Source organism: Temnothorax curvispinosus, unplaced genomic scaffold (assembly GCF_003070985.1).
Source record: "Temnothorax curvispinosus isolate PA1 unplaced genomic scaffold, ASM307098v1 QBEX01000304.1, whole genome shotgun sequence".
Lineage (NCBI taxonomy): Eukaryota > Metazoa > Arthropoda > Insecta > Hymenoptera > Formicidae > Temnothorax > Temnothorax curvispinosus.
Window position 1 is genome coordinate 8467 of NW_020210084.1, and position 19610 is coordinate 28076.

The 19610-nt window shown below is 33.2% G+C and overlaps 5 protein-coding genes across 8 annotated transcripts in view; 2 read left to right on the forward strand and 3 right to left on the reverse strand.

Moving 5' to 3' along the window:
* LOC112452454 (gamma-tubulin complex component 2-like) overlaps window positions 1-5101 on the reverse strand; it is a 7202-nt gene extending 2101 nt beyond the window's left edge. Inside the window, exons 1-15 of one of the 2 annotated variants that reach the window (XM_025012678.1) lie at window positions 4879-4931; window positions 4579-4743; window positions 4339-4483; window positions 3912-4077; window positions 3683-3826; window positions 3438-3592; window positions 3168-3296; window positions 2849-3028; window positions 2607-2781; window positions 2285-2478; window positions 1716-1926; window positions 1468-1636; window positions 1226-1400; window positions 1000-1143; window positions 484-561 (exon numbers count right to left, since the gene is read on the reverse strand). In XM_025012678.1, the coding sequence (XP_024868446.1) occupies window positions 484-561; window positions 1000-1143; window positions 1226-1400; window positions 1468-1636; window positions 1716-1926; window positions 2285-2478; window positions 2607-2781; window positions 2849-3028; window positions 3168-3296; window positions 3438-3592; window positions 3683-3826; window positions 3912-4077; window positions 4339-4483; window positions 4579-4743; window positions 4879-4931 (2283 nt within the window). Of the gene's footprint in view, window positions 1-483; window positions 562-999; window positions 1144-1225; window positions 1401-1467; window positions 1637-1715; window positions 1927-2284; window positions 2479-2606; window positions 2782-2848; window positions 3029-3167; window positions 3297-3437; window positions 3593-3682; window positions 3827-3911; window positions 4078-4338; window positions 4484-4578; window positions 4744-4878 lie in introns of both variants that reach the window. The other variant, XM_025012685.1, reaches the window with a different exon arrangement.
* Window positions 5102-5544: 443 nt separating this feature from the next.
* On the reverse strand, window positions 5545-7320 carry LOC112452426. The gene is made up of 5 exons (XM_025012628.1): window positions 7075-7320; window positions 6471-6673; window positions 6187-6331; window positions 5841-6107; window positions 5545-5759 (listed from the first exon to the last, which is right to left on the reverse strand). The coding sequence occupies exons 2-5, from the start codon at window positions 6646-6648 to the stop codon at window positions 5594-5596; spliced, it is 756 nt and encodes a 251-aa protein (XP_024868396.1). The 5' UTR covers window positions 6649-6673; window positions 7075-7320; the 3' UTR covers window positions 5545-5593.
* Window positions 7321-7477: 157 nt separating this feature from the next.
* On the forward strand, window positions 7478-12452 carry LOC112452414 (lon protease homolog, mitochondrial). Of its 2 annotated transcripts, none has more exons than XM_025012610.1 (10): window positions 7478-7873; window positions 8333-8560; window positions 8673-8845; window positions 9004-9314; window positions 9604-9795; window positions 9880-10184; window positions 10265-10404; window positions 10481-10763; window positions 10924-11827; window positions 12087-12452. In XM_025012610.1, exons 1-10 carry the CDS (start codon window positions 7614-7616, stop codon window positions 12297-12299), a joined length of 3009 nt encoding a protein of 1002 aa, XP_024868378.1. In that variant the 5' UTR covers window positions 7478-7613; the 3' UTR covers window positions 12300-12452. The 2 variants fall into 2 exon arrangements, with proteins under 2 accessions (XP_024868378.1, XP_024868385.1); XM_025012617.1 differs by having other exon boundaries at window positions 7480-7873; window positions 9055-9314.
* Window positions 12453-12889: 437 nt separating this feature from the next.
* On the reverse strand, window positions 12890-14614 carry LOC112452436 (gonadal protein gdl). Of its 2 annotated transcripts, none has more exons than XM_025012648.1 (2): window positions 14019-14614; window positions 12890-13933 (listed from the first exon to the last, which is right to left on the reverse strand). In XM_025012648.1, the coding sequence occupies exon 2, from the start codon at window positions 13872-13874 to the stop codon at window positions 13350-13352; it is 525 nt and encodes a 174-aa protein (XP_024868416.1). In that variant the 5' UTR covers window positions 13875-13933; window positions 14019-14614; the 3' UTR covers window positions 12890-13349. The 2 variants fall into 2 exon arrangements, with proteins under 2 accessions (XP_024868416.1, XP_024868407.1); XM_025012639.1 differs by having other exon boundaries at window positions 14011-14614.
* Window positions 14615-18182: 3568 nt separating this feature from the next.
* LOC112452450 overlaps window positions 18183-19610 on the forward strand; it is a 6216-nt gene continuing 4788 nt past the window's right edge. Inside the window, exon 1 of the mRNA XM_025012661.1 lies at window positions 18183-18575. The gene's annotated coding sequence lies outside the window, so the exon portion shown is untranslated. The remainder of the gene's footprint in view (window positions 18576-19610) is intronic.

Here is a 19610-nt window from a genome sequence, read left to right on the forward strand (position 1 = left end):
AAATATACTGCTTCATTCCTGATTTTTATACTTACTTCATCTTCAGCTACATATTTATAGAATGTGTATATTAGCAGACTTTTGTATTATTTACTTACGTTTACACAATAAAAATTTGAAATATGACACAATTACATAACATCCAAGTACAATCTTATACAGAGATGCATTGAAACCTTTAATTCTTCCTATATGCATTAAGAACAATATAATGCAATATATAAAAGTGTGTTCACTAAATATTAAAATGCAAAACATCTCTGTACATGTTAGACGTTAATATTTGTAAAATATAAATTCCACGCCATGCAAGTTGGGAATAATAAATATATATATATATATATATACACATATGTGTATATCAGTCACATGTTCTTAACAATATAATAATATGAAAAGATGCCTCGTCTGCAAAGAAATGCTTCATGATTCTAGGACTACAGAGATACATTCGGGCGAGCTTAAAGCTTTGTAAAAATATACCTCATATTCATAGATATCTTCCTGACAGGTACCGATCATGGATGTCAATTCAGCATCAATGTAGTATCGGCTCATACGCTTAACATTAGCAGAATATTAAAACTTAATATATCAAACCCTCACAACTCCGTAGTTCTCTTTCCCGTTATATATTCTTACCATTTATTTATTAAACGTTATTTATTTTATTAAATATAATCTTCTTTTTTTAAAAATAGCTTTAAATCAAATACTACTCAAGGGAAAGATTTAATTAAATTGCAATAAAAAGGGTATAAATTGTTAATATAAATATTTTGCATTAAATTATTACAGAAGGGAAAGAACATGAGACTTGAAGTATTTATTAGTATATTCAGAAATTTATTATGTAATAATAAGTGAAGCGATGTAACGAATCCAATTCAAACAATGGTCGCAACTTAGAGGAAGAGATTGTTGGATGTAATTTTATACATGCATGCGAATTAGATAATTATTAGAAAGAAATAAGTAACGGAACACAAAAGAATTTACCTGCATAAAATTGCAGAATTCTATGCATATGGCGCATATACCGGTGATACAGCCAAGAAGATCGGGATCCGTTAACATACATTCCTTCAGATAACTGGCTTGCAAATCTTGATGCACGCTCAGCACGTCATCAACATTACTAACCTGGTATTAATTTAAACCAAATAGGTATATATATTGCATAAATAGGTATATATTTGGATAAAAATAGAAAATAAATTATCACCTTGCTCATCTTATTTATGAATTTTAACCAATTTGGTTCCACGACTTCTACCATCATATAGTACTCCAAATGTTGTATACAATCAAGCATTCTCTGCCGCAATGAAAATGCCTTTCTGTAAGCCATAGCCACTTCGTGCGTGAAAGTCTTCGCTATTTTGTTGCTGATCCATACTCTAAAATCCATCAGATATAAAATTTATGGATATAAAGCATACGCTCTGTTGAAACAAAGTAATTTACCTGCACAAGAGCCTCTCAACATATTTACAATAAAACAGATGTCTAAACAACATTTGATAACAAGCTATGGCCTTTCTATTAATGATTAGAGAAACTGGCCATTTAACATCGTAATTAAAGACAAAAGCTTCCAAACCAGTCAAAATTTTACCCGCTTGGAAACAGTATTCTGCAAGGAAGATTAATTCTCGTTATTAAATTCCTTTAAAGTACAATTGGAAAAGTATGATACTTTTAATGGCATATACCTTTCTCGTCTCTAGTTTGAATGGAGAGTATTTTAAACATTTGATACTGCAGATCATATGGAAGTAATTCCGGTTTCAGATCGTCTTTATAGGGATCTGAATCTGCAGTAGACATTCGCAAGGCAACTTCGAGAAGAGATGCTAAACGATGAAGAACGATGTCATACATACTCTTGTTCAGTTCGGCCTCACACAGATTCATAAATTGTACCTAAAATTAGACAAATATCATCATATAAGAATAATAACAATTTTAGGAAATGCTAAGGCACTTCTCTAGATTTTTGGAGAAAAGAAATTTAATTTCAAATATGGACAAATCGAAGATAATGACTTTTAGAAGAAAATGGGAACATGAGTTTGGAACAGAGTAAAGATACGAGAAGTATAGGTCATTCTTAATGTGTAGATTATACTTCATAAAAAAAGAAGCAAAATCAACATTAACTATTTAAAATAATTTTTATAAAATTTTTCACTCAAAGGCATGAATTAAATAAATATCTAATAATAATTTTAAATAATAAAAGTAAAGCTGATGTTTAACAACGTATAAAAACCAAGCTTACCACAAAATCTCCTTGGGCAAGAAGAAAGTAATTTTTCACACTACGTAGTCTACCCATCAGATCATTTTCCTTCATGAGTACCTCTAATAATTTTCTGGCAGCCTCTGAATATGCTCTATCGATAGCAGCTATATATTTTTGCCCTTGATACTGGTAGCTTAATGGTTCTTGTTTTCCCCACTGCACTGTTTTACCTAAATTTATTAAAATAATTTAATAATTTGCAACCTAATCAAAGATATGATTAATACTTATTACATAAAGCAACACTCATTTTACTTTTTAACAATATAATAAATATGCTATTGTATTTAAAACATACCGCACTGCCTAATCACATTGAAATATTTTCCTGTTCTAAGTATAGTCTGTGCATGTTCATTCAAAAATACAGGTATCCTTTCTAGTCGCATAGTGTATCTCTTTTCCCAATAATCTGCAGAATAATCTACGGGAAGTTCTTTCCTTTGAATCAATTCGTTATCCTCTACAAAGAACTGATAAATGAATAAGTATGAATGTGCCATTTATAACATATAAAATTAAAATTAACTTGATACCAACTTCTTGATATGGATCGCATATCACTCCTTTATAAACCCATTTTTCTAAAATTTGCATATATGGCATGCTCGCCGCTTGCATCAGATATAAACACAGTTCTTTAGACTTTGCTTCACCACTAACATTGTTCAATGTTTGCTCATGCAGAAGGCTCAATACTTTGCCCCCTCTGGCATTTGCCTAGAATCAAATATTTTACATCATATTATAATTCTAATTCTTTGGTTATAGCAAATACAAGTTCATATTCTCTATGTATATCTAGAATTAAATGTAATCAGACCTATTTAATTACTATTAACTGGTGTTTTAGACTAACCTTACATATCGTGGATGTAACTTGAGAAAGTATGGACATCGTAAGCATGGTAGGCTGGATATAAAACCATAGCTTCTGCAAACTTAGTTTACCGTGAATGTGTTCTGTCTCGAGTTGCACGACAAAGAGCTAAAACACAGTGTATAAAATCAATATTTAAAACAATGTTTTAAAAAACTGCATTATAAGAAATGTACTAAGAAACATGAACATATTTTCAAATTATATTAAATTATAAATGGTATCATTATAAATTGTAATTTATTATACCAAGTAATCTTTCAGCAGAGATCGTATAGCTCCTCTCAGAGCATGATTGACTTGTCCGTCGTCCGGCGAGACTTTTTCTTCAACAAATCTCACTGTCATAGAGTAGTACGAGGCTAAAGGTAATATCTGTTGCGCTAATTGCTTAAATGATACACCTAAAGACAAAATTAAAAACATTTAACTTCAACTTTGTAATGATTATTACTTCAGATTAAAATTTCTAATAGTCTTTCTGCATTCCTTACCAACATCCGGTGATATATTGAAAGTTTTAACAGCATAAGGACTCGTTAATGGTTCCGAAACGATATACGATCCATCTATTCCTTTTAAGCAATACAAAATATCCCAAAGAAGTATTGACTCCTGAGATACAATTGGCACAACCTCTATAAATATTTAATTATTTCAGACACGCACGTTTTTTTATAGTTTCCCAATCTTGCATTTCGCAGAAAAAAATTGTTTACAAACTTTGATAATGTGCTACAGTGGCGTCGCTGTGAAAATCCCAAGTTATACGTGGACGTTCCATAACCCAATTGTGCTTCGCTAAGGTACCATCATTTTTCTTACTGATCGAAACTTGCTGGTTTAATTTCTTTCCCCCTTCAGCAGCTTTAATTACAGTTTTGCAAATCTATCAAATATTTAAAAAATTAAACATATTATATGCCAGTGTATATTACGTCAAAAAAAATAAAACAATTAATTGAAGTACTAAAGCTGCGGTCCACTTAACACTACAAATGCTTCAAAGCATTCCTCTTCTCTTTTCTTTCAATGAAGAAAGAAGGAGAAAAACGCTCCAAAATATTTGTAGCGTCAAGTGGACCGCAGCCTAAGTTATATAATTGAGACAAATTTTACAAAAATATCATGAACTTGTACATATTATTACCTTTGGCAAATCTTCCTGCGTAATGGTCGGATCCCTCAGGGAACTGGCAGTTGCCCTTGGTACAGATCTCGACAAGTACCTCTTCAACTCCTCATCTTTGGATATCAATTCTAGAGTCTGCACAAACAGACCTAACAAGTCTACTCTGAAAAAAAAAAAAAAAAACATATTTTCTTGTCCTTCCTTGTTCCTTCCACACAAATGCCATCTATAACATCTACATTACATTGGCTCACTAACTTTTTCGACTTCAGTTCCTCGTACTTCTGTAGAAATAATTCGGGCTGTGACGAAATCTTGGCGAGATGCTGGATACAGCTGTGAGGAGCAACGACATTTAGCACATTCGCCGTCAAGCTTTCCTTCTGCAGCTTCTCCAAGTGTCTCTCCGGAGCAGATTCCGAGCTAGGAAAACAACATTTACATGTATTTGTCGCGATAACGTTTCTTGCGAAAAGTTCTCAGATTTATTTAAACCTGATTTATTTAAACGTAATTGCAACGTCTTGCAAATTACGAAGTATAAACGTTGCCGCTTACCCTAACAATTCAATCAACTGCACTATTAAATGATGTAATTTAAATTCACTCATCGTTCCCGATTCCTGCTCTGAATGTCAACTGTAACTGTAAGGCTTCAGTGCTAGATCAGCCCATTCAATAATACCGTGCAAATTGTGCAAACATTAAGTTAAATTTGCGTAAAAATAACCATTTTAAATACTCGTATAATCTCTTTACGTTTTTGAAAGCTTGTTGGATAGGTTATGGTATGGCAATTTTTGCGTCATCTGGCGAGAACTTCGTCACTGCCTCGCGGCAACATTTAAATTCCATGACAAACGCGATCACATATTAAAAATTATATCGGACTGCAATATTGTGTAACAAAATATATCTAATTATATATTATAATAATTTAAATTATATAATTGAAATTATCATAATTTTATATAATATAATTATGTATGTTATAAATTTAAACGATTTTTCTTTACGATCATTTATTTTCGGATCGATATATTATACACCTGATAGAATCAGAATTCCAAAAACTTTGAAGAACATGTAGCTTATGTGTTTAACTTGTAATTCATTTAAATGATAAGACTTTTTTATAATAAATATAGCTTATATATATATATATATACATATATATATAATTTTAATGCTATAATAATTGATAAACATACGTTACAAATATAAACTCCAAGATTATTTTAAATTTATATAAACTATCGAGTCATTTTATGGATTACAAGTCGTCTCTCTGGGGAGGCGTGGGCATAAATAAGTTATCTTGATAAATTATCTGCTCGAATTCTACTATTTCAACAATTTGCGCGTTTCTTGGTGCTAGCCGTTGGTTATTGTTCCGCATAGTCGAAGCTGCGTGAAAAAACAGTTCGTTTGTGTTGCCTCTGAAAATGATAATACGGTTAATTCAACCGACCGATCGATTAGTTACCACAAATTTGAAATAATATCTAAATTATATATACCCGAAATTCATATCGTTATGTTGAATGATCGACGTCGTCTGTGGGGTATCGATTGTCGAGCAACCGTGATTGCTAACAGGAACAACTTGCTTATTAGATGACTGCGAAGACTTTCGTGAAGCCGCGCTCGAAGCTTTACTTTCGTCCACCGATCTTTTAAATCGTTTCATCAGAGTTTGATCCTCGTCGCTGAACACACATTTCTTCTTTCTCGGCAAATAAGATTTGCTTTGCAAATCTCTTAGGCTAACATTTTCCTTGTCCTGCCTATACTCATAACAGAAAAGTACATCTATAAGTATAATAATTATAATCTATATTCGAATTAATTGTTAATTAACGTTACGTTTTATAATTTTTGTCAATAATCGTTTTCATATTTAAGATAAACTGTTCATCATCATCTTCCGTGTCCTCTATAAAAGTAATATTATTATTAGGCTGCTTTTGCATTAAACTGTTTCTGTGTATATAACCGGAACTTATTTCTCCTGTAAAGAAATGATAAAATTTGTGAAGAATCTTTTGATAATAAAAAAACAACGCAAATGGCTACCCAGATAGCACAGTTGATCTTTATGAATTCATAAAGATCAGCTGTGCTATCTGGGTAGTAGGATAAGAATTTACCTGTCATAGTGAGTGAAATATTTTTATAATCAATAACATTGCTCTCGTTACTTTTCTCATTATTCTTCGTTTTTGCAACAGATGGAGGTATTTTGTAATTGGAGCGATTATCACCACTCGGAGGTTGCGGAATCAAAAATTTTTGACTCATTTGTCTATCACTGACACCTTTATCCATTATCGAACAAATAGCTGGGCTATATCTGCATGAAATTAAAAAAAAAGAAATATTTCCTTCGCATTGAACAAATTTTTTTTCTAACAATTCAATAGAGTGTAAAAAATGACAGCAGTTAGAAATATAAGTATAACAACAGCAACAGTTAATTAAACAACATTGCTCAGTATGGAATAATTTTTTTTTAAACCTTATCGTACAATAATAAGAAATTACGATTATAGACAAGCATTTTGTGGTGAATACAAATATAGCGCATACATTAGACAAATTTCTTTAAAAAATAAAGGCTCGAAAAGCAAAATATTAAATGACAATCGTTGATGACAACAATCTGGATCTTCTTATCTTAAATAATATTTTCTTTGATACTTTATTATTTTATTCTTTCTTTTCAAAGTCTCGGCCTCTTTCCCGCATCCGCACCTTTTGTGCTTGTCGATTATACGCGTCTTATTCGTTCTTTTCACCCTTTAACTCAGTAGAAATTGAAATCAAATGTGTATCTGGCTCATTTCAGTCATTTCTAACGCATAGCGTGTACGGTCAAGAGGAAAAATAGATCAGAATGGATGATAGATGATCATAATATTCATAATAATCCAATAAGTTAGTTTTTACGACCACAAACTTCTACCGCTTTCTATTCATTTCTACTGTTTTCCAAGTTTCCACCACTCACTTCGCCGCCATGTTTTATGCCGTCCCTTTCTATTGCATGCGAAAGTGCGAAATAAGCGAGCAGTCCAGTTGGTATATAAAAGTCCGTGGCTACGATTGGTTGCGAGTTACGATTACGTTGAATTGGATTACGCTGGATTAGGTTAGGGTTTAAGTTACGCATTCGCGCGGTGCCATAACCTCTCGCTCTATTTTCCTTCGCTCATTTTTGGCGATTCTCACGCGAGTAGCGGGGACGGGACGGGACGGGAGTTTATGAGAATTCGCGACGGCTTCGGAGAACCATGCGACTCGTGACAGCGATAAATGCCAAGCTGCCGCTGATTTTGAGGCAGCGCGGCGTGATCGCGCGCTCCTTCCGCGGCGACCGGTCGGCTGCCTCGGATCGCCACACACCGTCGCCGATTTGCGTCAGACCGCGGCTAACGCGGATAGAATACCCCGGTCACAGGTCGGGATTGCTGAGGATCGCCCGGGTTCACCCCGCGATCACATCGGTGAGATTTTTCACGGCGAAAAAGTACTCCGATCGTGACCCCCCGAGGTAAACTGAGTTTATTTATTTGAATTTGATTAGTTTCCCCGTACGATCTTAATTAACTTGTATTTTTTCCCTTAACTTACTTGACTTTTCAAACTCGTGTAATTCTCTTCCTTTTCCCCTAAATCAGTTTGATTAGTTTCCATATTATTTTGTTAATTAACTTCTGTTTTATCCCTTAACACGCCTGACTTTTTCAAACTCGAGTAATCCTCTTCTTTTTCCTCTAGTTTGTGAACTTAACAAACTTGCTCTCTCTATAATTTATTTGCTTTGTAATTTAGCAATAGTTATTTGTTACCTTCCCTATGCTTTTATCTCTATTATTCTTGATATATTGATATTTTTATACTATCTATGTTATTATAAGTATATAATAGCTATGATAAATTATATTATGTATGATGCTACTTCTGAGAAACTACAGTTTTTGTTTTATATGTATATATCCATGTTGTTTAGTGATGGCAATGGAGAACAATCTGGAGATTATCCCGCCTCTCTGCCTGCAACCGTAGTGGTACCTGAGGTATGGCCTCACGTACCGGTCATTGCAATCAACAGAAATCCAGTGTTTCCCAGGTTCATTAAGCTAATTGAGATTAGCAATCCAGTTCTGATAGATTTAATACGTAGAAAGATAAAGCTAAATCAGCCTTACGTGGGAGTCTTCTTGAAGAAATCCGAAGAGTAAGTTCTAACAAATCATTTTCCAGTATTAATTTACTGAATATAAAAAGCGTCAAAACTAATAATTATCTGAATGATAGATATAATGCAAAGTAAATTTTAATTTATACAGGAATGAAGCTGATGTCGTTCAAAGCTTGGATGAAATTTATCCGATTGGAACTTTTGCCCAAGTACATGAGGTACAGGACCTGGGAAACCGATTAAGATTGGTGATTATGGCACACAGAAGAATCAAGATTGTTAACCAAATTTTTGAGGACGCCACTCCAAAGGTGGAACACGGTAAGGAATGTATATTTGCTACTTTCACGTTGTAATATAAAATAACACTTTATAGAAATTTAGTGTTTCGTTAATCGATTAAAATTTGCTTGTTCAACTTGGCGTGGCTCTGTTTTTCGGTTATTCTGTTTAAATATCGCCCTGCCTACTTTATACAGAGATGAAACTGACGTTTCCACTATTAAATACCACAATTACCGTCCCTGTAGACGACACGATAACCAGTGGCAAGGTAAACCGGAGATCTTTGCGTAAAAAGGCAGAGAATCGAGTTACTGACCGAACTGAGAGAACAGAAAAGGTCGGTGAAGCGGGCTCTACGGAAATAAAGCTGCCGATAGATTCACCCGAGAAGAGTACAGAGAAACCATTGGATTCATCAATCCCCCCGTCTGGTAGTCAACCTGTACTAATGGTGGAAGTTGTAAATGTCACACATGAAAAGTTTAAGCAAAATGAGGAGATCAAGGTAACATATAAAATGATATTGAAGGATTCACAGTATAACTATATTGAAAATATCATTTTTGTTTTTTAAAAGTCAATTAATAAGCAAGTTAGATAAAACATTTATAAATATTGAGATTTGAGTTAAAATTTTGGAGACACTATGCGATTGTAGTAGTAAAAATTAGAATCAAGTCAACTTTTATGAGAAATATATAAAAACAGTTAATTCGAATGTACCTTGTGTTATATGATACTATATATTACAATACCAGAAACTAATTTCACTGTTAGAAATATTTTCTGAACAGGCATTGACGCAAGAACTCATCAAAACAATCCGAGACATAATTAGCATGAATCCTTTGTATCGCGAATCTCTGCAACAAATGCTGCATCAGGGACAAAGAGTTGTGGATAACCCGGTTTACCTCAGTGATTTAGGTGCTGCCTTAACTGGAGCGGACGCACAGGAATTGCAGCAAGTTTTAGAAGAAATGGACGTAAGTACATCATGCATTGCATTGTACATCATGTACATCATATCAGATTTCATAGAAAATATTAAAATAATATTTTATTCGTAGATTCTAAAAAGACTGAGGTTGTCGCTTGCGCTTTTGAAAAAAGAATACGAATTGAGTAAGCTGCAGCAAAAAATTGGCAGAGAGGTTGAGGAGAAAGTAAAACAACAACATAGAAAATATATTCTTCACGAACAATTGAAAGTTATTAAGAAAGAGTTAGGGCTGGAAAAGGATGACAAAGATGCGATAGAAGAAAAGTACAGGGAAAGAATAAGACAAAAGACAGTTCCTAAACCAGTCATGGATGTTTTGGAAGAGGAATTGAATAAACTTTCCTTTTTAGAAAGTCATAGTAGCGAATTCAAGTGTGTATCGAACATAATATTAAGTATACATATTACATATGTGATTTATATAAATTTCATATAAATTTTGTATTTCTTAGTGTTACGAGAAATTATCTCGACTGGCTTACGTCTATGCCATGGGGTGTGACAAGTACAGAGACTCTAAATCTTCAAGATGCCGTCAAAATTTTGGATGAGGACCACTACGGAATGGACGATATAAAAAAAAGAATACTTGGTACACAAAAGCGCTCATATACCTGTAGATATTATTTAAATAATAACAATGCTTTTCATTGTATATTTAATTACAGAATTTATTGCTGTTAGTCAACTGAAAGGCAGTACACAAGGAAAAATATTGTGTTTCTATGGGCCACCTGGGGTCGGCAAGACCTCAATAGCTAAATCGATCTCTCGCGCTTTGAACAGAGAATATTTTAGGTTTAGCGTCGGTGGAATGACAGACGTAGCTGAGATTAAAGGGCACAGGAGAACGTATGTGGGAGCAATGCCAGGCAAAGTCATTCAGTGCTTGAAAAAGACCAAAACTGAGAATCCGTTGATTCTGATAGATGAAATTGACAAAATCGGCAAGTATGTAATCTTTGTAAACATTGCATTATATATAAAAAATATACAAATGTCTCACAGAGTACAAAAAATTTAGAGAATATCTGAGAATTAAAAATTTTTTATATTTTTATATATTTTTTGGACTTTTGCATCCTCTACAATATTATCTGTAATATTTTAGGGGACACCAAGGAGATCCAGCGTCTGCTCTTCTCGAAATGCTGGATCCAGAACAGAATGCAAACTTCCTGGACCACTATTTAGATGTTCCAGTAGATTTATCGAAAGTACTATTCATTTGCACGGCAAATGTAATAGACACTATTCCGGAACCACTAAGAGATCGTATGGAGATGATAGACATGTCCGGTTACGTTGCCGAAGAAAAGCTCGCCATCGCGAAACAGTACTTGGTTCCACAAGCTAGAACCGAGTCTGGTCTCAGCAAGGAACAAATCAACATACAAGACAATGCGCTCACAACGTTAATCAAATCTTATTGCCGAGAATCCGGGGTGAGAAGTCTGCAGAAACATATAGAGAAGGTGCACAGGAAAGTGGCGTTCAAAGTTGTCAAGAAGGAAGCCGACAAAGTTGACGTCACCGTGGATAACTTACAGGATTTTGTGGGCAAGCCTGTATTCACGCACGACAGGATGTACGAAATTACGCCTCCTGGCGTTGTGATGGGACTGGCGTGGACCGCCATGGGCGGTTCCACGCTATTCATCGAAAGTACCATCAGAAAACCGACCGGTGGCAAAAAATCCGAGGGTACTTTCGAGGTCACCGGTCATCTGGGTGACGTGATGAAAGAGTCCATACATATCGCGATGACTGTGGCAAGGAATTACCTGAAACGGGAGGATTCATCGAATACATTTCTGTACGATTCCCACCTGCATATACACGTGCCCGAAGGAGCGACCCCGAAAGACGGACCTAGCGCAGGTGTGACGATCGCTACCGCGTTGTTGTCCCTAGCTAAAAATCAAGCCATCAGGCAAGACGTAGCAATGACGGGCGAATTGAGTCTCATGGGCAAGGTACTTCCTGTCGGCGGTATTAAAGAGAAAGTTATTGCAGTAAGTATAAACGTAATCTTGTATTAATCCCACTATTAAACCTACTAGTCTTAATTGAAATAAGCTTCTCTCTGCTATTATTACATAACATTACATAGTTTAATATACTAATTTTATTAAATTGTTCATCACCAAAGCGTGCGTTTGTGTCCATGTTTATAATACCTTTCAGAGAAACGTAATTAAGTAGTATAGATTTGTAAAATAATTGCTTTGTTGTTCAAGGTACAAGATTATTAAACTACACTTTTACTTTTAGGCGAAGCGAGTTGATGTTAAATGCATAATTTTGCCCGATGAGAACAAGAAAGATTTCAACGATCTACCTAAATATATTACAGACGGTCTAGAAGTGCATTTTGCTTCGACGTACGATGACGTTTATCGCATATGTTTCGCGATAACCGACTCTCTTCGATCCGCTAAACCAATCACTGATCATGTCTCGTCCGCACAGCCAACATTCGCGTAAAATAATATACAAAGTGGATGATTCCGAAATGGATACAGATATGTTTGTATAAATTTTCTTTACCATGATCAATACTATCGTTATTGATCTGCTGTATCACTTTATTATACAAATAGTATGTACTAAATGCAAGAATATTTTACTGACAAAATATCTTATTTCGTATGTTGTTTCTTGTACATAAAATCTATGATATAATTGAAAAGGTAATTTATATATTTAACAAACAAAATGATTTATTTAAATAATTGACCTTTATATTAAAAGCATTTTTTAAATTGATCATAGGTATCTCATTGACATCTTAAATTTTATTATTTGCAATTATTCGATTCATATTTAATATGTTTTACAAGTTTCCTATTTGTAAGTGATACAGATGTAATCGAATAAATTGGTCTGGAAATGTGTATATATAAAATAGTATACAAAATAAGAAAGAGAGAGAGAGAGAGAGAGAGAGAGATAATTATACTTAAGAGAAAACTGTTCACCTTTTGTTGATATCTTGAAAAAGAAAGATTTTTTGTTACATTATTTTGTAAGAATGGGTTATCATACTTTATTATGTATAAATGCCGTTATAATGTATAAATGCAAATATACATATAAGGAAAATATATCTTTTACTTTTCTCAAGACTTGTATTTCTTCTTGGTAAAAATTTATTTTTCTCCTTGAATAATTCATGCATAATATCTATGTAACTATGCAAATATTTTTCCATTCCGAAGAAACTATTGTACATATTGCTAATCTGTTGTACTTTTAATTAGCAGAAGTAAATTTTAGTGATAATACCTTTTAATACAACAATGTTTGTAACATTACATTGTATGTAAGAAAATCTTGGTTTAAAAATAAAACATTATACAATATAAATCATTACAGTCTTCAATAGATTCAGCCTTTAAAATTTAATGTTAAATATATAACTAATTAATGACAAGTATAATAATTTATAATAAAAGAATGACGTAATTGGTATCTGTACGTGATAAATATGACTGAATAAATGAGACTGATATAAAAGATAACTTTATATTCGTGTCAAGTTGGTATATCCATCTTACTGAGCCTGATTATGAAGTCGCACAGCCTCATCTGCACTTGAATCTCCACTGGATTATTCGTCACATAGAATCCAGGCACTCCAGCCTTTTCCAATATGCTTTGCTGATCAGCTACCTTTTGATCTAGCTGCAGGACCAATTTCATGTCCATTTGCTTCAACTCCTCCTTGTGCTTCTTGTACAGCGCTACTTTCATCGAGGCTAGCTCTTCGTCCGTCATCGTCGCCGACAACGCTTCCTGGCACTCGATCTTCTGTTGATTCAAAAGCTGTAGTCGCTGTTGGAAGAGATGCTTTTCGGTGACGTGTTGTATCTCCATCAAACCCTTCACTATCTCAAAGATGGTGTCGTTCAACAACGAGTTCGCCAAGCCAGATAACAATTCGTAAGGCAACCGCATCTGATACTTCGGCGGTAATTCGCCAGCCATGTGCTGCAGCTGTTCCACCAGGAAGTAAAGCTTCGTCTGCAGATCTTGAGGAGTAGGGCTGGCAATGTCCATTTCTTTCTTTGTGGAAATATATGTGCTTCATGAAATGCATCGATATCTGCTCCGTTCACCTTTACGACAATATTTGTTTCTAATTAAGTAATTACATTATATTTTCTACAATTTATTCTAACGTAATTTATAATACCAAATAACCTCGGTGCGTTAACAGTAAATAATAAGGAAGCGAAGTAATGTCTTTCTTTTTGTCGAAATATCCAAGGTAAAAACGGCAGAAAAATTGTTTGACACTTAAAATATTAAAAAGGTCTTCATTCGTTACTCATTGCATGTACACGTGCATGATAGTACCACAGTCATGGTCATGAACACGATTTGGCTGATCAGCTGATGTCTGTTACCGAATCCTGTCGGTAATGTTCACGATTTTGTGGTTCTCTTCCGTGCTATGTCCAACGATTTTTTTATTTTCTTCGGTAAAAAACAAAAAAAAATCGTGAACCTGGCGAAAGAGAACCAAAAAATCATAAACATAACACGGAAGAGAATCACAAAAAATTGTGCACATTACCTACAGGATTCGGTAACAGCCAAATCGTCGTCCATGACCGCTCTCAGGCTCTCTCTGGTCGAAGCTAAATCAGAGAGAAGCCTGATGAGAGAGGCCATCCCGGTCTTTTTCATGGGACCGTCGAAAACCCCTGTACATTAGCGCCAGTATATCCATTTTCGATTGTATACTACGTATAGCCACGTTTATTTTCCGACACTGCCGACATAAAACATCATTTTAGTGCTACATCTGTAAATTGCGCGATTTCATCTGATAACAATAAAAAAAATTTAATTTTATTTAAATTTGGTACACTAGTATCAAGGAAAAGTTATATGTCGTATATAAGCAATATTTTTAAAGGCCGTCCTGCCGAATGTCATTGCGATTAAATGCATTTTGGACTTTGCATTTTCTTAGTTATAAATTAAATATTTGTTTTTATCTTAGATTTTAACTAACATCCGCTAGAAACAGGTCAACCTATAGAGGCCCTCCACCGTTTCCGCCGATTCCGATCGGCGGTCCTCTTTTATTTACAATACTTTTTTTTTACATTTCTATCATTTTTATTTTATTTCTCTTACAATTTACTTTACAATATAATAATATAAAGTACAACATTATAAAAGAGTTATATTACAACGCAATAGCGATACAAGTTAACATTATTTTTTAAACAAAGATATTTAATAAAATGCATCAACGAGCTTTTATAAAGACAGTACAATCTTCTTTTGTTGTAATATTAAAATTATATGTAGGTATTCTTTATACAATTACGAAAGTATGCTATTCCCTAACTTGCTTTTATAAAAACAGGACAACTGGTGACTTCACGTACAATAATATATATTAGTCAAGTATAATGAAATTTTACTTATACTCTTATATTACAAAAAGACGTATATGTATGCAATGTATATGTACGTACATAAACATACATAAACGTGCATAGACAAGAATATGCAGAGATTTCATAAATATAATTATTATATCTATTATATATAATTAGAGTACACAATGGTTTCATCTGGACAAAGTCTGGGATATAAGGGAAAAAAGCATCTGATATATAAGGTAAACGGGTAAATACTATGTAACGTACCAATATTGCGGACCGTTTGCTCTTGAAATTGCGTCAACTGATTGCATGTATAAGCAGTCATGTAGCTGTATTTGTAACGTGTTCTATTTCAATGTCAGCAAATTTACAGCAAATATATGAAAACACATGCAATGCATTAGTTTGCTCAATATGCTCTATCACGCTTGGCTATCTGGGTTATTTCATCATAATAAAATTTTTTTTATTACTTCAATGCGCGATTGGTATATATTAGCAACGTACACACGTGACTGGCACGTTAGCAAATTAATAAATCAATAATATATACACTGAGAAAAAAATGTTGTAAATTTGACTAAACTCGTTTAGTTGTAGTGATTTGTTTAATGCAAATATTAATATATTTAAATCAAATATACGTGAGTAATATCAAGAAATTCTGAATCTATTTAAATATAATATTTTTTGGATTAACAAATGTTAGTTTGATAGCCCGTGACCGCTGCATTTAGTTGAATCAAATAATATTTTTTTGAATCTACGATTTTTTTTTCTCAGTGTAGTCTATATGCCAGGTCGATTGAGCATTTTTATAATTGATGGCTTAAATTAATGTTTTTCTATGTTTTTTGGGTCGTAGAACAAGAATCTGTAAATAGTTTTTTTGTAAGTCGATGCAATAAAAAGTTATTAACAATTTATTTGTTTAAATTGTTCTAGCGATCAAACTATACATCCTATAAAAAAATGAACTAGAGAAAATTTGTTCCTCTTTTCACGACGAACAAAATGGCGTTTGAATTTTTCCAAAATTTTGATTATTGACGGAAATATGTCAATTTTTAGGTAATTACTGTCTATGCGTCGCGGAGTAGGTACCCTAGGCGTGCGCGCCGCGCTCAATTGTACCACGCGAGTTTTGCTCCTTTAATTTTAATTTAATTTATTTTTTTGCTCTTTTTTTATCCTTTTTTGCTCCTAGGGTACTCCGCGACGCGTAGGCAGTAATTACTTAAAATTGACATATTTCCGTCAATAATCAAAATTTTGGAAAAATTCAAACGCCATTTTGTTCGTCGTAAAAAGAGGAACAAATTTTCTCTAGTTTATTTTTTTATAGGATGTATCGATGTATATAGTTTGATCGCTAGGGCAATTTAAACAAATAAATTGTTAATAACTTTTTATTGCATCGACTTACGAAAAAACTATTTACAGATTCTTGTTCTACGACCCAAAAAACATTAATTTAAGCCATCAACCTCGATAAAAATGCTCAATCGACCAGGCGTTATGGATTAATAAAAGAGACTGGGTTTTGGTATTGATTTTCTCGCACACTCTTGAAAGTAAATTCATACGAGTAAGGCGTAGTACGGTTCCTGTTCCTTGTTACGTGAAAATTCATACGACTTTTCTTGATATCCCGACCTGACCTGACGGACTTTCGCCTACGCTGTATAATCCTGAGGATTTCCTGCTACCTGGTGAATCGGAAGCGTCGTGCAGTGAAGGAGGTGAATAAACACTGCAGAAATATTTTAGCAGAAATATTTAACTTCTTTTCCTCATAATTTACTTTCGTTATTTGCTTCTTTTATATTATATTATATTTTAAGTACATGAACTGTTTCTTATTATTAGTAACATGCGTGCTTCATGCACTTAAGATTATATACCGGAAATTCTCACGATAGTTAACATATGTTATCAACTTTTTATATCTCAGTTCCAAATTTACTAAATTATTTTCGTAATAATCATCATAAAATTATAAATGGCAAAATTTGATTAATATTTTAATGATTATTTAAATCTGAGCTACATTAACAGTATAGTGAAATAAGTTAAGTAGAAAAATGTTAGAGACGCATATATATGTTATCAAAAAAGTAGTTACTATGTGGATGAAAATGAAAAAATATATAAAAAATGTTTTATGTGATTTGAGAGATCAGTAGACAATTCATATTTTTACTTAACTTACAATTAGCCATGAAATCAAAAAAGAATAAATATTTTAAGAGAACAATAATGCGAAATATACACAATTTTGTAATAAATGAAATGTACATGCAGGCAAAAATATATAATAAGCAAATAATGCATTTGACACTTCAATTATCAGTACGTTGATCTATTCAATAAAAAAACAATATGTACATTGACTGAGAAGCATATATATTGACGCAGAGTATGAAATCCGCGGAGATTTTTTTCCCTTAAAATATCACATATCATATAAATTTCATATCCCGAGATAACACTCATGATAGACGACCTTCGTAAACAATTCCACTATATTCTCGCCGTTCAGAAAAATTATTCAAGTTTAGGATGACGGTATTATGGACGGCAACGAATAATGCATGAATTAATTTTGGAAATCGTACATCTTTACAAGATTAGCTATTATAGCAAATTTAATTATAAAATAGGGATAACTAAGATTTTTTGCAGCGAGAGCTATAATTTAGCAACAGTAGCAAAAGTTTCACAAAAAGTTACTTTAATATAAAAGGTAAATTTTTTTTTCTGTGCAAAATCTGATGAATTTAATTCATGCATTCTCCTGAAATCTTTCTGCCTTAATATATTACATATTTTCACACATTCATGCATATACCTACAATATACTCATTTATAATTTCCTTTAACGATTGCCGGGCTTAATGAAACAAGACCCCCCCCTTTTGTCTCAATTCTAGGATGATAAATGCTCGCTTCTACTGCTTCTAACTCCTTGTCGTATTCAGTTCATGATCACACGAGTGTTATCATCGCTCTGTTATCTCATTTAGCGTCTATTGGTTTATTGAGAGATAAATCGACATGTGTTTAATGCTGGCCAAGTCTCAGTTATCTAAGAATAAATCAGGAAGTCCGACGGTATAAATATAAATGGTGAAAATGTAGATCATATGTCGTGTTCGTGACAGTCATCTGCAGTGCCGAATGAAAACATACGTAGACTCGCAATTTCATTCCAGATATAAAAAAATGCACTGATGTAGCTATAGCCTGTCACTTCTGCGTTCTGCGTGTATCACTTCGCGGCTGGCTTTACGAAACGGCACAGTGAAGTGAGCATTTAAGTGAAATAAACGACCAAAGTCGAAGCAATTTACAGGTCAGTGTGTATCGATTATTATCAACGCTCTGTTTTCCTCAAACCGATATTCAGTCGGAATTTATTAATAAAAATTTTAGATAAAGCCTTGTAAAACATGTATAGTTATAGTGAACTCACTTATACCGTATTATATTTAAAAAATATGAGATCAACTTGCTAATAATGCAATAACATGTGTATAGGTAAATATGTATAAATAGGAATAAAAAGCACCTGAATAAATTATATGACACATAATATAATATACTTTAATATAATTTAAGAAAATATGATTTTACAAAAATGTTACATAAGTGGAAAAATCTCAAGTTTATTCCGTGTAAATTGCATAAGTCGCGTGAGTTTGAGAGAAGAAGAGTTTAAGTTGTAAACATACATAATGCGCAAACATTATATGAACGCGATTATAAGTTTTTATGAGATATTTCTCTATCTTATAGACAATATTTTAGAACGTATAAATAATTTTCCATATCTTTAAACAATCTTATACTTTATAAAATGTAATAATGTAGAATTCGAATATCTATATAAATCGAATATATCTGTCTAACACAAATAACCACTTCTCCTCTTTACTTTTTAAATTAAAGAAGATAAGCCATAACAAATATCATTTCAATTTCTCAATGCAATATTAATTGTTATGCGATTTTTAAGATTAACAATCCAGCCAGAAATTATTAGTTGAATTGACGTCAATTGCATCGATATTTTTTATTGATATATTTAATAGTTGATGTCAAATACTAGTTTAGTTGATATCTTTGTCATCTTCGATCTTGCATCTTCACAATTGCTTTTAATTGAGAAATTGAGACGTTCATATTCTTCAATAGCGTAGTGACTTTACTGCAAGTCACATGTTATGCTTTATCTAAGCATGGCATAAGCGATTACGTACTTGCTTGAGCAATTATTACGTCATCTTCGACCTTGCATCTTCACAATTGCTTTTAATTGAGAAATTGAGACGTTCATATTCTTCAATAGCGTAGTGACTTTACTGCAAGTCACATGTTATGCTTTATC